Below are 17,240 nucleotides of genomic sequence, written 5' to 3' on the forward strand. Positions count from 1 at the left end.
TTTTCTAACACTTGATAGATAAAATATTATATATTTTATTCCATGCTGTTTGTACATCATTATAAAGATTGAAGTAAACTAGATAAAGAAAGTAGAACCAGCTAACATAATAAACTTGACTTAAGAGCTGTTTATTATTAGTCCATTGCATTCTCATACCTTCCAAAGGATCCTTATTCAATCCCAGTTGACTGATAATATATCTAGGAATGTCAGTTTTAATGCCCTGTCCCTCTTTTGCATGTCCTTCAGCAGCTTCAAGAAGATAGTAAAATTCCTCAGGATCAAATTCCTAAAAAGAAAAGAAAAATCACTGCAGAGATCTTCTGTGTTTACTTAATTTGGTTGCAAGTCATTAAGATGCCTTTCTTATGATAACAATTTTGATGCATAGCATCCCCACATGCTGAAAACACCACCACTGCCACAACCATTGTGGAATGGCTTATCATTGCAATCAAAGGGAAAGAACAACAAAATCTAAACTTTAGAGAGTGTACAAATTCCAATTATTTCAGTTTTATTCTAGCAGATTTCACATTATTTTCCTTTTGCAATTCAAAGGTTTCCGTTCATATATATTTGTGTACCGTGCACAGTGAGTTCTATTGTTTGGGGCAATGACTAAATGTAGACTGACTGAAGGCAGCTTTATTGATTACAGCTTGCCAGAGTTTTGCAACGATCCAAACACTGAGCAACCTGTTTGTTGGCTGACATTGCTGCCCCGTCACCATCCTGAGTGTAAATCTTCAGGGAGTTTTCTGACTCCTAAGCCTACTATGGCCCCTTCTGAGGGTTCTGTGAGCAACCTGGGTATGTTGTGGCCAAAAGCAGCTCTCCAACCTGGGGCCATCGTGTGACTCCCGCAAGACTTCTTATGGTGATCCTCCTCAGTCCTGCCTCTCCTCAATGCTCACAACAAACATGGTGACAAGTTAAAGTTCTATTAGCACCTATGACTGATTACTGATATGGGGAAGGCAAAATCCTTTCAGTGCCAAAGCCAGCTGTAGACTCTCTCTCTCTCTCTCTCTCTCTCTCTCTCTCTCTCTCCCCCACAAACCTCCAGCTAATCATTTTGTGATGGAACTGATGTATTGAAGGTGATTTATTTTTCCCCATTTTTATCAGTCTGTTTCATCAAAACCACCTCTCCCTCTCTCTTTCAAAACAGAAGACAGTCCTAAAATGGAAGTGCATACAAGACCCCTAAAAGGGATATCTGTGACAGCAGTCGACGCTGATGTGCACTGGGTAAGAGCCACCTAACAGCTGATGCAAAATTTATTTGCTCCTTATACACCTCCATCATGCTCCCACTTACTTGCCTTTTTCTAAAACGTTGTAACCTTTCCTCATATGATTTAAGTCTCTCCCAGCTATACTGAACTGCTTTTTCGTTTCGTTTATTTGTATTTGTAGTTCCATTATTTTTATTGCATTGCTTTGTTTGAATTACTTCGATAAAAATTGTAAAATAACAACTGCTACTACTACCACTACTATTACTACTACTAGAGGCAACACCTTTTTTCTGCAACACCTTTTTTCTGCTGCCCCCACCCCACATAAATGGGTGTGGCAGGGAAATCTCTAGGCCCCATTTCATCCCTAATTACATTGTGAGGAAAATACTCATGCCTAATAAACTTGGAAATAAATCTGATTTTATATAGTATTTGTTTGGGACATTTAGCAGACATCCATTAAAATAATCTGATTTAAATGGACCCATTCCAAACCAGACCACTAGAGAATTCACCTATCGCTCCTAATAAGCTTTCTTCACCATGACCCTCATCCCAAACACCTATAAATACATGAAGTGATAAGCCACTTGGAAGCTTAGTAAAATATGAGGCTGGCTGCAATCTTTTTCCACGGTAAGCAACTGATTTCACGGAGACCTGCAGAGTGTCTCCCAAACAGGTATATATATAATCATTAATCTAAAATATAAGAGCATGGACTTCTGGCATACAGGTAATAATACACAGAAACCTATACTTGTGAAGAAATAAAACCTTAACTTTAAAAATGTCAAAAGATAAACAAAGGGCGTAAAAACACTACACACCTACCAGCCAAAACACTATCTTTCAATAAACCAATAGAGTAGATACAGCAGAACATATGCATTCAATCCACAGACCACATGGTTCAAACATTTGCATTTTATTTTCCTAGCTTTCACTCACTTGCTCCCAGAGATCAAGAAAGGCAAATAAAAAACAATTTCACCACTATTGAATGCTTACACAGAATCCCAATCTAAGACTGCAATTCATTGTTTTTTTTTGGGGGGGGCATACTAAAAAATGTACTAAAAGCAACAATATTGAATGAAAAGCACTCATTCATTGGAGCCCTTCCACTGACCTTCAATGGCAACCCAACTGATTAAAATAAGCATAATCTTACCAAACATTCCAGTAAGCGAGCAGGACGTGCTATGACAATAAGAATCTTTCGGACGAGCTGCTTAATAAATGCCAGTTCTCCACTTTCTGATCGTTCTTGGGCCTGATAAAGAAAAAGAGACTTGATGTTATCTACAGACATAGAGAAAGAATTAATATGACAAACCAAACGTAATACAGTGAAATGAACTGTATATTCTTCCAACACAATAATTTCTACAGTTACATGGGTTACCATCTCAACATAGCCACCATGTTGACACAAGTAATACCAATGCCTCTGTTGTTAAATGCACGACCTGTGTCTGTGTGTGTGTCTGTGTGTGTGTGTGTGTGTGTCCATCCATCTCCTATGTAAGGGGAGCGTCTTAGTGCAAGTGCAAGAGAAAGCTTAGTAGAATAGTCATGCTGTAGAAGGAAACCCATAGTTGGTACACATATTTGGCAGATTAGTTTTAAGAGGGCTTGTAAGGAAATGGTTTTGTGAGGAGTTCTTCTTTAATTTTGTTTTGAATGTTATCATAAATTGCTCTGGATTTACTGAAAAAACAAGGATAACATTTATAGGTAAGTCATATAGCTAAATCAATGCTAACTGTTTGGTAGCTCAGCTAACGCCAAACCATATTAATGCAGGCACCGGTGCACCCTACCACCCCAAACAATGAACTGTAATGTCAGGATTGACAGTACAAACTAGTTAGTTCTTACATTTGAATCTTGCCATTGCTATGTGTATCTCAGGGTGAACATCTGTCCAACTGTATACTAGTGGTAGAAATATGAATTCAGTTCATTAAGAATCACTGCTGGAATAGCATAGGTGCTGGATTCAAGATTTTTTTTTATTAAAAAAAAACCCAACACTGTATGTTTATGTGCTTACAGATTATGTTTAGCAAAGCAATCTATAGATGGAATCTTGCTTCTGCACATGGACTGCCACTGCTGGATGAGAGCAAATTTCCTTAGATCTGAGCTGTGCAATCATCTGCCTTAGGAGTAAACATTTTACCTCTATCTGTGGAAGCAGCAGCAAATAAAATGTACATGGGGAAAAATAGCAGGTGAGTAATCTAAGCAGAATTACTGGGATGGCAAATTCAGTAGATGATCAGAAAAGAAATTGAAAGTATAATGTGAAAGAATGGGAACAAAAAGAGCACTTTTTTGAAGAAAGAAAAAGCTTGGGAAAGAAATTGGAAGAGGTTTTGTACTGCATTCCAAATTTCTTTCAAACTTTTTTTTGTCTAGTAACAAAGAATAGACTTTCAGAGACCTAATGAATGCAAAGAAGCCATATGTTGCTTCTCCTGTCTGAAGGATATTGATGCTCCTTTGTTCATATCGTAAAAAAGGCACTTCTTTGTCTGAATAATAGAAGCTGCAGGATAAAGTTCAAATTACATTCACAACTTATTCTCCTGTGTACTGGTAGATATCCACAAGTGTGAACCTGAATCAATCCAAGTTAGATGGTTGATTGCATTACTAGAGACTTACTTTTCAAAATTTTTTTTACTTGTGAGTTAAAATCCCATACATGTTAACTCTTAATTAAAACAATATGAAAAATTAAGTTCAGGATAGGATTTTTAAACACCTTGTAGTTGAAAGGCAGTATGTATAGATTATTGCATTTTATTGTATGGCAAATTTGAGAGAAGAAACAAAACGGGAGAAATGATTTTCACTATTCCAGTCTGGCAAACATTAGTATGCTGAATGCATTACTATTTGTATCAGATGCTTAAACCTGCAATACTAGGTGAGCTTGTAGACAAAAAGATCCCAGGAAAGTAAAAGGAGGTTGCTCCAAGAAAACATTAAACTCAAATTGACCTTGACCTTAATACAAATATGTCAGCTAAATCAAGCTGCTCAGATGCCTTGTGACTTCCCTTAGCCATGCAAAGCAATAACAATGTGCGAAGCAGCAGGAGACACAGCTATCCACTGAATGTCACAGCTGGGAACTGACAACAATTGCATCATCAGAAACCCAAAGTGTGTTCCCACAATTTAGTTCCGGCAAACAGCAGGCATTCCTGCAAGGATTTATGTTGAAATGAACACTATAAAGGTAGCAAAAATGGGAGTTTTCATACTGGGGAATAAAGGACACCTAAATAAAAACCATAAAAGCTCAGTTTGAGCTCAAAGATACTGTTTAAAAGTGCACTTTGGAATCAATTATCTTATCAATAATTTAATTTTACCAAACATTGTGCAAACCCAAGCCTTTTTTTAAAATCCCAAAATATACTTAAAAATTCAAGCATTATTCAAAAACATTATTATTTTTGCTAACATTTTAATAGCACTTGACCATGGACAATTCAGAAATATTATTTCACATTGTACTTGGACAGATGGCATACATACCCAGTTCTGTGATACCTTTAAACTACATGTAATAATTTTGCCTTCATCAAAATGTTCAATGATACAGTAAACAAATTCACAGATAAGGACCAATGGTCTCTTCCCTCAAGCATGTAAATGGCATCAGGTGTGATATATCTAAGCTGATTCATGCAAGGCAAAGTGGGGGAAATAATTTTAAAATGGAGGTTTGCCTTCTGAACTAGGAGAACATGCTACAAGTGGCCCATGGGGGTTGTTTAACCGGCCCATGGACCCCCGCCACCTGCTCGGTTGGCTCCCGTGTGCCACACTAAGCCAGTGCGGAACAGAGCAGGGACCACCTTCCGCGATGCTAGCCAGCTTCCCATTGACTGCAGGAAGCTCCTGCAGCCAATAGGAAGCTGCGAACGCCTCCTCCGCACCAGAAGGAGCACAGGAAGTAGTGTTTGCGTGTGCGTGTGCACACACTTCAGCCCACCACAGCATATGCAGGACCGAGAACCAGCCCAAGCCACAAATACTTTGCTGACCCCTGCTATAAAACATGTATCATGAATGCTGTCTTGGCCAAAGCATAAAAATCCACCTTATAAGGCTTAAAAAGATACTGGGACTAACCCATGTAGCCAACTGATTGACTTTCTGCAGAGGCACATTTAAGGAAAATGCTGCTGCTCTTGCTGAATGAGCAAAACTCTTGATGGGTGGAGGCAAATGAATGATACAATTATACACTTTGAGCCACCTTGCCAACATGGTGGATGGAGGAGGCTTTCTTACCCAAGGAGAAAGGGTGAAATATACTAAGAGGAAATCTGGCTGGTGGAAGGGCTTGGTACATGTAATGCAGATTTTCAATGCCTTCTGCAAGTCTAATGAATTTCACATTCACATTCTTTTGTATAGCTTTTCCTTAACCACACAATTATTACTAGATTGGATAAAATTAGCGGAAATTATTAGACTGGACAAAATTTAACTTGGATATAATATTCCTCTTGTCTACAACAGAGGAGAGTATAAGACTATTTCATCTGAGGCACAGAGGGACTGCCTAAATTACATTCTAGGATAAAATAAGCTAGCTTTCAGATACTTCATATACCAATTATATAGTCATATGCTTTAAGGTCCCTTAGACAACCGCGAAGGTCACTGAACTGACCAGACCCACTTAAAGAGCTGTACATGTCTTATGTATTTATTTTTATAGGTCAGTTGCCATAACTATCTCCAGAGCTGCATTTTCTTCAACTAACATAACTCAGCAATTTCTAAACTGTATTTATGTGGTTCATACCTCTTGTAGGAGCTTATCCAATTTGTGCTGTAACTCAAAGAAGTATCGTGAGGTGATGAGGCCCTGATGAGATTTATCCAAGCAATCACGAGCCAGCTCAATGATCTGGTGGTGGGTGAAACTGAGAACTCCATCTGCCAAGGGAAGGACGTTATCAGGAGAGTGGTTGGTGATAATCTCCTGAAGTCGCTCTTCCATCTGAGCAGTAGCCTATCAAAATAAGTTTTATGGGTTTAATCAAGAAGCTATTAAACATACTTAAGATTTAAATTAAAATCCTTGCAAGACAAAATAGAAGTTTATTGAACCTGTAAACTTATTTGATTGATTGATTGATTGATTGATTGATTGGATAGTTGCTTTATCTTCCCCAGGGATAAAGCAACTTACAACCAACAAACCAACCAGGCAACAACACCCACATAGGAGAATAAAAAATGCATTAAAAAGAGACAATGCATGTACTTTTGTAACCAAAGGGAATCTTTAATAAATTTATTTGAATATATATCCTGCCCATTTCTAAAAAGGCCACAGATGGTGATCATATAGGCCATACATACTAGCCTGGCTTTCACGTTACATGAAAACATAGTTTAAAACCAGCTATGGTTTAATGTGAACAAGCAATGTGCTTGTGTACATTACTCAAAAGTTCTTGTGGCACTCCTCTCCTGTTTGTGCTGCTACCACACAGAGGACAAAACCAGCCAGACTCCGACTTGTCATGTAGTCCAAAGCAGGGGCTTGTGGTTTGTTTCCTCCAAACAAACCACCAGAAGTAACCACTTTAGCTTGTTTTAGCTACAGTTCAGAAGGAGTGGGGAAAGAGTATCATGAAAACTTTTGACCAGCATACAACAGCACACTGCTCATTCACATCAAATCAGCTTCTTTTAAACTATGGTTTAATGTGGTGTGCAAACTGGGCTGTAGAAAGAGGTAAAATTTTATCACTCTTTCAAACGACCTGGCATTTTAAAAAGAGATTTATACTCTCTTTAGAGGAAATCCTCCACAAAATGGACTGTAGTACATTATAAAACCTTTTAAAGCACATAGTCAAGTCAGCGAAACAAACAACATTAAAACCACTAGCATAAAGCAGTAACAACCATACTCCAGTTAAATGCAGTTAACTCACCAATGCACAAATCAAATGTTTTGAGAAAAGACAGGTTTTTAAAACCTCCTTTTTAAAATTAAGACATGGGTCTTCCTGAATGCTAGAGCAATTCCATTTCATAACTGTACAGCAATCACAAAAAACCCTGTTACTCTGATAATTCAATACTAATAATATCTACACTAAAAATAAACATATATTTCTAAAGCACACACTTGCAAAAGTTGCTTCCACAAAGTTATACATGCTGCTTCCACCAGGATTCCATGTATTTGCAAGGAATTATCTGGGCTCTGTGTCCTGTCATTGCATCTTACACTGCCAAAGAACCTCCTAGAAAGTTATGTACCCTGTGTAACTGTTACCATAAAACCAAAGCTTTTTGGAAAGCGACGAGAACTATAATGCAACTTTGGCATGGTTGTTTCTGAGACAGATCAGCTGACAAATATTTTAAAGAATATTGTTGCTTTATGATAGCATTTTTGGCTTAAATTAATCTGATATACCAAATATAACAGAACACCTTTTTTTAGAACACAGATTTCTTATCAAGTCAGCTTTAGAATGCAGTGAATATTCATCTTTACCTTTGGGAATCTTTCTTTGTATACATGGTTCATCATAATGATTTCATGGTCACAGCAGGCAGGAGAACGTCCAGGGCTGCAAATAAAGCAAAGCCAATCATCCCTTGGATCTTGTACTGAATGAACTGAAAATGAGGTCTATAATTTATGTACTCTCTTCTGTAGGCAGTCAGTATTATTATTACTAAAGGACAAGGGGGGGCTGCAACAAAATGTGGCAGAGTGAAGAGGTCTTAGTCACTGTTCTAGTCTGTCTGCCATGCCTTCCTCTGCAATACTCCATTCTAGTCAACCCTCCAACCTGGTTTTATGTCCTGTCCCCTGTACCTTGCCATGTCAGCCAGCTTGATCTCTGAACATGCTTTTTTGTAAACTGATAAAAACAATGTTTTCAAGAGCTGGGAGTCAGTCCACTCCCTGTTTCCAGAGGTGTAGGCATGTTAGTTTTGCTGCAGCAAAATCAACAGTGTCTTGTGACATTTTAAGACTAACTTAATTAATGATGGATTTGCTAGTCTGAGGGGCACAATATTTTTGAACTAATTCCTAAATACTGCAGATGCAAAAGGCTGCTTCCACATTTCCTACTTTATAAGAAACGAAGAACGAGCGAGTATGTATTTCCTAAGGCTAGGCACCTGATAGGCCGCTTGTATCAAAATAACTTCTGCGGGTTCTAAAACTATATAAAGCAGGTTTACATGAACTGGGGAAACAGGTTCTAATACACACATATCACTAAATCCTCATCAACTATCTTTAAAGTAGAATCTCTGCTCTGTTTTGTTAGGCCTGTGGCCAAATTCTGTAAGATGTAATGCAATATAATGAAATACAATGTAATGTAGTTGCACTGCGTTTTCATTGGGGGGTTGGGGGACTGTGCAAAAGACACAGAATTTCAGGATAAGTATACATGTTGACTATTGGAGAATTCCATTTTATGCAACAGAGCCTACTGACCTCTGAATAACAGGACCCAGTTGTGACTCTTGCGCACCAGCTATGTCACTCTAGACAGGTTCTACCAGCTACTGTCCTCCTTCTACTTCATCCAGAATCTATTTGCTTATTGCATTTTGTCCCCTCTCAAGCCTCTATATGGCTAAGGGAAATTAAGGAGTTGGGGTGGTACAAGAGGAGCAAAGTGCCCGTTTACATTAGACTGACTTGTTTACGCTGACACTAACACTACAACTCACTGTTTTTTCATATGGAGCTGCTGTTTCATTAAATCTAGAGAGTGACCACAGCCTCCAGGATATATGCAACACAGGTCAGAATAAAATTTATCCTTCTCAGGTAACTGGGAATCAGAAGAATGTAACATTTCAATCTATGGAGCTAAGGCAGGAAATCTCTGCAAGTTGTAGTTTCTGGAGACACTAGCTTTATATTAAACTAATGCCTTAAATATTTTGATTTAGTTCTGAACAAATGAAAAGATCACGTATATTTCTTTCTCTTTGTTGACAAGCTTCACCTCTACTGAGAACAAGAGAACTTCAAACTCTTGAAAAGAGCAAACCTATCACCCTATAATTTGGTTTCTCAACAAGTAGTCTAATTCTCTACAGATTGTGAATGTAGCTTTTTTTTATTAATCACCATAATGTACTCAGAATTTTGGAAGAGGAAGAAATTTAAACTAAATACTTTTTTGTGATGGTAGGAATTCTGAATAATTTATGTTGCCACGCAGCACATTTTCAATCTTTTCAATAGATATACTGAGAACATTTTGAAGATTATTAAGCTAAGAAGCAACTGAAATGAAAATTATAAACTTAATTGTGAAGGTCATGATTTCACATTTCTAAGGGCGAGGCTAGTGGAAGACCATTTGAAAACTAATGTGCATTTTTTAAAAAAGCATAAGACACAATTAGCTCTATATTTTACTGCAATTCAAACATTAGTACAAGCACAACAACAACAAAAACAACATACCGTTTTATACAGACTTTCCCTGACACACAATTTTGGACCCTTTTGTATGTTTTGAATCTCCGTATTTATTGTTTTGCTTTATTGTTTTTCATGTTTTACATTCATGAAGACTGCCCAATATATTAAGAGATTTAGAAATGCTTTTAAACAAAGTAACAAAATATAAAACAATGTTATAGTAACGTGCATAAAAAGTATAGTTTCTCATGAGTTTCCACATGAAGGTATCATTTCAATTTCCTGGCAGGTCAACCCACCTCAGGCTTCTGGATCGTGGCCGCATTTGAGTGGTCCTACATCTATTATCACTGGCAATGCTTTCAGTGGCACAGAAATGTTTAGACAAAAAATGTAGTTCGTCTGGAGTTGGTTGGTATGGTAACTGGTGCAACTTCTCTTGGGAGGAACAGGATGACTGCAATAAACATGTGGAAGATAAATTCGTACCATAACCCTAAAGTCATGTTAAACATTTGTCTGGATTGTACACAGAATAACTTCCTTATTCCTAAACTTTCTGAACACAGAAAATAAAAAGGCAACCTTAAAGAGATTATAGAAGCAATAACATCATACAAACACTTTATATGCATCTGTACAGATACAGCCTTGCAATTTCAAGGACCCTTCCTGTGTATTCTCTCAGCCCTTGGATTTAAAACAGACAAAACTGCTAAGCATATGTATGAAACTAGTATAACATGATCATCCATTAACTACAGCTATCCTTTTTGATTTGCTGTGCTGTAATGCAACTTTAAAGATAATTTGGTGCAGAAGGTGACTTATCAAGATGATGCGTTGGAAAGTTACAGAAGCAATTTTCAGAAGCAATTTTGAGGAAGGCTTATAGCACAGTGGTAGAGCACATCCTTTGCATATGAAAAGTCCCAGGTTCAACCCCTGGTGTTTTCCATGTAGAGCTGGGAATAACTCCTACTGGAAACCTTCGAATGCTGCTGTCAGTGAGAGTCTACGTTACTGAGCTTGATGGACTGGCTTGGTATAAGGAAGTTTTCTATATTCCTATGTTCCAGAATCACTCCACTTAATACACTTTCCTACATGGATATTTACTTTGGTGTAGTAAAGAGGCACATTTGCTTTGCAGAAGGAACACATGATGGGGAGGAACAGTTAGTTTCCTTCTAACAGGCTGCTGCTGCTTCTAAATCCCGAGGCAGCAATACTTCACCTTTCTGGAGAAATGCCTTACTGAAATTTTCTATCCAGTCTCCAAGCATGTGTTCAGTCAATTATTCAGATTCACAAAGCAAACATCTGTATAAATCTTGAAGACCAAAATAGTTGCTTGCTTGAATATTACTATGAATAGATTTTCTTTTGAAATGCTATCCTCTTTGTTTAAGATCTAGGATAAAAAAGCAATGAGCAAAGGAGTTTTCTATTAATTTTACCTTACCTATGCTTACATACAATCCTTTGTGCTGACAGCTTCAGATTGATCAGTTAAGAACAGGCATAGGCAAACTCGGCCCTCCAGATGTTTTGGGACTACAACTCCCATCATCCCTAGCTAACGGGATCAGCGGTCAGGGATGATGAGAATTGTAGTCCCAAAATATCTGGAGGGCTGAGTTTGCCTATGCCTGCTTAAGAAGTGTGAGAAGAGTCATGCTGGATCGCATCACTGGCCCTTATAGTCCAGCATCCTGTTCATGTAGTGGCCAACCACAAGGCTGTGGCAGATTTAGGAGAGTGTGACTGGTTTGGTCACACTAGGCCTGGAGCCTTGGGAATGAATGCCACAACTATGATTTAGAATGGAATATGAGAGGTGGGGAACGCCAATTCTGGGAGTTGTGCAGGGCGCTGCTGAAATTTGAGAGCCCAAGCTCCTCCACGCCCTGTGGGTAGCCTGCAAGGAGGACCCGAGCGCAACAGCACTCTGCCCACCTACAATTGCCAGCAACTGGTTTTCATAGGCATAGTGCCTCTGACGGAAGAGGTAAAGCATAACCATCACGACTTATAGCCACCGATAGCCTTCTCCTCCATGAATTTATCTAATCCTCTTTTAAAGCCATCTAAGTTGGTGCCCTTAGGTCCACAGTTTAAATGTGCACTGTGTGAATAAACACTTTACTTTATCTGTCCTGAATCTCCCAATATTCAGCTTCAATAGATGTTCATAAGTTCTGGTTTAATAAGAAGGAGGCAGAAACATTTTTCTCTACCTATTTCCTCCATGTTATACATAATCTGATAAGCTTTTCTCATGTCACCTCCTATTTGCATTTTGCATAAGTTCCAAATGCTGCAACCTTTCCTCACAGGAGAATTGCTTCATCTCTTCAATCATTTTGGATGCTCTTTTCTGAATCTTTTCCGACTCTATAATATTCTACTTGAGGTTTGGAGACCAGAACTGTATAAAGTATTTCAATTGTGGTCACACAACAGATTTGTATAACAGCATTATGAGATTGTCATAATGCTTTTTCACAGCTGCCACACTCTGGAACTACATCTTTATTGAGCTGTCCACTACAACCTCAAGGTCTCATTCATGGTCAGTCACTACAAGTTCAGACTACATGAGCATATATATGTGTGTGTGAAATTAGAATGTTTTGCATCACTTTACACTTGTTTGCACTGAACTGCATTTGCCATTTTACTGTCCATTCATTTCTGTTGAAGCATTTCACAATCTCTTTTTTGCTTTAACAAACCCGAACAATATCATCAGCATGCTTGGCTACCTCACTGCTCACCCCTAACTTCAATTCATTTATAAACAAGCTAAAATGCACAAGTCCCAATACCAATCCTTGGGGGACTCCCCTTTCTCCATTCAGAGAACTGCCCATTTATTCCTACTCTCTGTTTTCTGCTAATTACCCAATCCCTGACCCATAAGAGGACCTCTCCTCTTAGTCAATGACTGCTAATCTTACTCGGGAGACTTTGGTGAGGGACCTAATTGAAAGCTTCTTGAAAGCCCAAGTATGCCAACTGGATCACCCCCGTGAGCTTGTTCACAATCTCAAAAAACTCTAATAGGTTCATGAAACTGGTCTTGCCCTTGCAGAAGCCATGCCAGCTCTACTTCAGCAAGACTTGTTCTTCTACATGCTTGGTTAGCTTATCTTTAAAAATACTTTCTGCTAGTTGTCCCAGGCCAGACGTTAAGCAAATTGGCCTGTAATTTCCAGGATCTCCCTAGACGCCTTTTTTAAAATTGGTGTTATATTGGCTGCTTTCCAGTCCTCTGGTATGAAGGCTAATCTGAGTGACAAGTTACATATTTCTGTTGGAAGATCAGCCATTTCACATTTGTGTTCTTTGAGAACTCTCTGGCGAATGCCATCTGGACCCAGTTGGCAATTTGTCAGTTTTTATTTTATCTATGTTTATTATTCAGAGCCATCTTCCCAATGACAGATAGTTCAAAGGCTTTTTCTTAATTTTCCTCAACATAACAGTTTACATGAAACTATTTCCAGAAGGTTTAAAACAATAACAGAATATGACAATTTATGCTGTGATCTCTTAACGGCCTACCAGTAGATTAACTGTGGTTCGTATTTTCTTATAGCTATCTAAACGTCACCTAATCTTAAAAATTAGTATGAAGAGCCAGGTTGTACCTATCAAGATATGAATATGTAATTATTCAGGCATCCAAACCTATCTTGCAGTGAAAATGATTGGCTTCAATAGAACATGGATTTACTTCAAGGGAAATGGGCCCCAAACTGTGTAACGGGAAAAATAACTATTTGTATTATAGTTAAGTGATGCATGGAATTCTGCTAAATAAAAATTTCAAAGTGAAAATGAGTTATGGGAGGATACAAAGTACCTTCTGGCATATATAAAATATACTATCATGTTGTACTGTATATTATATGAAAGAAGGGAAATCAACAGTAGTTATAACACACAGTGTGCCTGTTGAAGGAGGGACAATAACAAAAAAAGTGTATTTGTTAGAAATACAGCTCTACTTGAATAGCATTTTTGGGCAGAGGATCAGGACAAATTCTCTATTATGTCAGTGAGGCTGCCTTAACAATTACTTATTAGCTAGCATGCCTGTAACTGTTTTCAAGCACTGCACTTAATTTTTTTTTCATTCAAGTTCAGCAGACAGCATCTACTCATTGGCAGAAAAAGTTAAAATAGTAAATATTTTGACAAGCATAGTGGGGCGGGCGATCCAATTAAAATCCTTTAAAATGTTAATAGATGGTATTGCTGGGATAGAGCCTCCCCCAATCTCCCTATAACCCTACCGCTACTGTAGATACTAGTAGAAGTCTACATTATTGTTTAAAATCTTACAAGGGCTGAATCTGAGAATATATTACAAGCAGAAGCTAGCTAGCTAGATAGCTGTTGATTGATTGATTGTTACTTACTGAAACAGTTGAGCTTGGAGTATTTGTACCATAGCCAGAAGAGGGGAGAGATGCCAGTGACCAACGTCGTCCATCAGTCCTGTTGGGAATTTGAGTTAAGTCACATAAGACAACTGTTAACACTACAGTATTATACAAAAACTGTTGGAGTAGAATTCATGAAATGTTGTGGTGTACCATGAGGAAATACAGACAAGCTCATAAGCAAGCGTTTTTACAAGGTACTTTTTTAAAAAAAAGCACATGAAATAATCCAACTGTGAATGGGATGTTTTAGGATATCGGTTAGAGACAATGCAAAACAGGAACAGGATGGAGGAGAGACCGATGCACAACCATGACAGGCTAGAAAATGGAATGTACATGGAAATGTATCTCAAATGCACCAAGAATTCCAGCAGCTTGACTTGCAAAACTAAACGTCTTCATAAAATTATAAATTTTGGTAAAACAAAACATTTACCAAATTCTGCTACATGTAGTCCACATTCAGACATAGGACTGCCAACTTTTCAGCTGGATGAGGCCTAAATACTCTGCACAATGGTAAAGAGAGCTCCTTCAATGCTGTCTTCCTGGGCTCCAGTGGTGAATGAGAGCCTTTTACATTTTTGTGACCCATGTGACCCGTGTATGCAATAAGGTTACACAGTGCTGCTTAACTAATAGTTAATCAGCTTTCCCCACCCCACTTGTTCTGAGAAAAAGGAAAAACCCTGGCTTGGCTGGTTTGTTTCTAGGCAGTTGGCAATCCTAGTCAGAAATTTACAATCAAATTAACAAACCACAAAAAGAGAGTAGTAAGTTTTCGTGACAGTTACCTCTCGTTTCGATGCCCATGACTGCATTATAATTGTGCAAAGTATATTTAAAAAACAAATGAAGAAGTAGAACAACAACTTACTAAATATAAGTGCATGACAATCAGCATAGACAGCTTCAAAATATATGGGGACGTACCCTGCATGGCATTTTGCAAAAGATCTTCCAATTTTACAACAGATGTAAAAAGAAACACAACTCTGGGGTGGGGGATGTGTGGTACTCCAGATTTTGTCAGGTTACAACTCACATAATCCCTGATCAAGAACCATGGCAGCTGGGGCTGATGGGAGTTGGGAATCCAACATAAAGGAGGGCCTCGGGTTCTCCATCCCTGACATAACTTAATGATGCAACTTTGTTGTTTATTCAAAGCCCATTCTCTATCTTTTACTCAACTTTGGTAAATGCAACAACCTGCTTCTATTTACACAAACACCTTGTTGGTGATTTTTTTCATAATGCTACAACAAAGTGGTATCAGACCAAGGTGACTTCTAAAGTGGAAGTCCCATGAAGTCCTATTCCCCATGAAGAAATAGGGAGACGCCAGTCTTGCTACGTTTCCAGAGAAGGCTAGAAGAGCAACCAGTGGAATCCATTCAGAAATAGGAGATATGAACTTTTGCTTATTAGAAATTTGTTGTGTTTTAAAGAAAACTGCTGTGCTGAATAGATCAGTAGTTCCCAATTTTTCCGCCTGTGGACCACTTGGTTGCTGAGGGTCTTGGTGGACCACTTAATAATTTTTCTAGTTGTTGGAGCAATTGTAATGTGCTGTGCTAGATGCTGTAATGTTTTTAATTGTATCTTTACAAGCATGCCAAAGACCAGCTAAATGAAGTTAATGGACCACTGATGGTCTTTTGGACTAGACAGTCACCCCTTTCATGTTACCATACTATGTTTTTTGCTCTGCCAACTTTCTCACTTGCATGGTATGAGAACTAAGTCTCATATTGTGATGTATCCTCACATGTATTTCAGGATCCTTACTATATGCACAGCAGTCAGCTAGAGTGATGACAATTTTACTCATATTGCAGAGGGGTAAATAGAAGGGAGTGCTGCTATAATGGCACTTTGCCACTTCTAGCTTGCTCATTGAGCTATGAAAACAAAGCAATGAAGAAAATGCATTGTGTAAGACTTGCTCTAATCTAGAAGGCGGGGGAACGAGAACCTCTTTTTAAAGAACAGATTATTTCCTCACTGAAAAATAGATTGTTGCCGAAAGTAGTAATTCAGAGAGAAACATTTCTATGAGCACAAATATATAATGTTAAATATTTAAAACACATATCCTAAACAGGTAATGACAGTAGTTAGGTAGACTTTTTTCAGATTTTTGAGATGCACAGTTCTTTTAAATGAGCAAAGTTAGGATGGACCAATTACTTTTCATTCCCAAAACTCTTAGGTTGGGCTTTCAATAAAACACATGTGCATAAGATCCTCTGTTTTATTCTATGAGCAAGGCAAAACTTAGTCTTTACAATGGGAAATTCCTATATACAAATAGAAGAAGAGGTAACTCCTGCATTCCTGGCTTTGAATTTTGCTCATGGTAACAGTTACAACTCAGAGAATCAATGCAATTTATTATGCTACAGTTCTATTTTTTTCCTATTGGTATTTCCTCTGGTGTATAAAACTGGCACACAATGTAAATTAGTTTTCAATCAGCTATTCCGAAATACATAGTAGTGGTTTATGTTTCTGAACAAATATGAAAAGAAGATGGAAAATAAATTGGGAAGGAATAGTATATCCTTAAAAAAAATGTTGAAAGAATAGAAACTGCAAGATAAATCAATCAGAATTTTCAAATAAATCTGTATATAATCAAGATGTAACATTTTATGCATCTGTCTCTCCCAACATTAAAACTTATATGATTTCTATAAGGCAGTGACAAATGGAATTGTATTCAGGTTTGTGGCTTTCTTCTCACTCCAATCACCAAAAAAAGAGAAAGGATCACAGGCAAAAACTGCAGGAGACTGCAGTTATTTGGAGAAGAGGTATTTCTTACCCAGGTTACTGAATCCACTAGAGAAAGTGGGGTCATTGTCCAACATTTGACAATTATCATGTTCGAACATTCCAGTTTTAATGTTATTTTCACATCTATTTATGGGTGCCGAGACAGGTGGGGAGGAAGGTGTAACATTTGAACTTCATGCTACATATCAGCTACATTGGTTATCTGTGCATGCTTCAGATAACAATTTTTTAGAAACCACTGGTTTCCTTTATATAGAATCGGTTCAT

General features: G+C 38.0%; 1 protein-coding gene across 22 annotated transcripts in view; it reads right to left on the reverse strand.

Annotated features, from left to right (window-relative positions):
- The window catches only part of MAST4 (microtubule associated serine/threonine kinase family member 4), a 210,853-nt gene that overhangs the window by 43,963 nt on the left and 149,650 nt on the right, over positions 1–17,240 (reverse strand). For 14 of the 22 annotated variants that reach the window (XM_083703393.1, XM_083703394.1, XM_083703391.1 and 11 more), the window contains 6 exons: positions 14,145–14,223; positions 10,014–10,171; positions 7,807–7,882; positions 6,091–6,300; positions 2,425–2,526; positions 160–292 (listed from right to left, as the gene is read on the reverse strand). In XM_083703393.1, the coding sequence (XP_083559519.1) occupies positions 160–292; positions 2,425–2,526; positions 6,091–6,300; positions 7,807–7,882; positions 10,014–10,171; positions 14,145–14,223 (758 nt within the window). Of the gene's footprint in view, positions 1–159; positions 293–2,424; positions 2,527–6,090; positions 6,301–7,806; positions 7,883–10,013; positions 10,172–14,144; positions 14,224–14,965; positions 14,987–17,240 lie in introns of all 22 variants that reach the window. The other 8 variants (XM_083703390.1, XM_083703375.1, XM_083703392.1 and 5 more) reach the window with 1 other exon arrangement.

The sequence above is a fragment of the Podarcis gaigeae genome, assembly GCF_964106915.1.
Source record: "Podarcis gaigeae genome assembly, chromosome: 11".
In the NCBI taxonomy this organism is placed as follows: Eukaryota; Metazoa; Chordata; class Lepidosauria; order Squamata; family Lacertidae; genus Podarcis; species Podarcis gaigeae.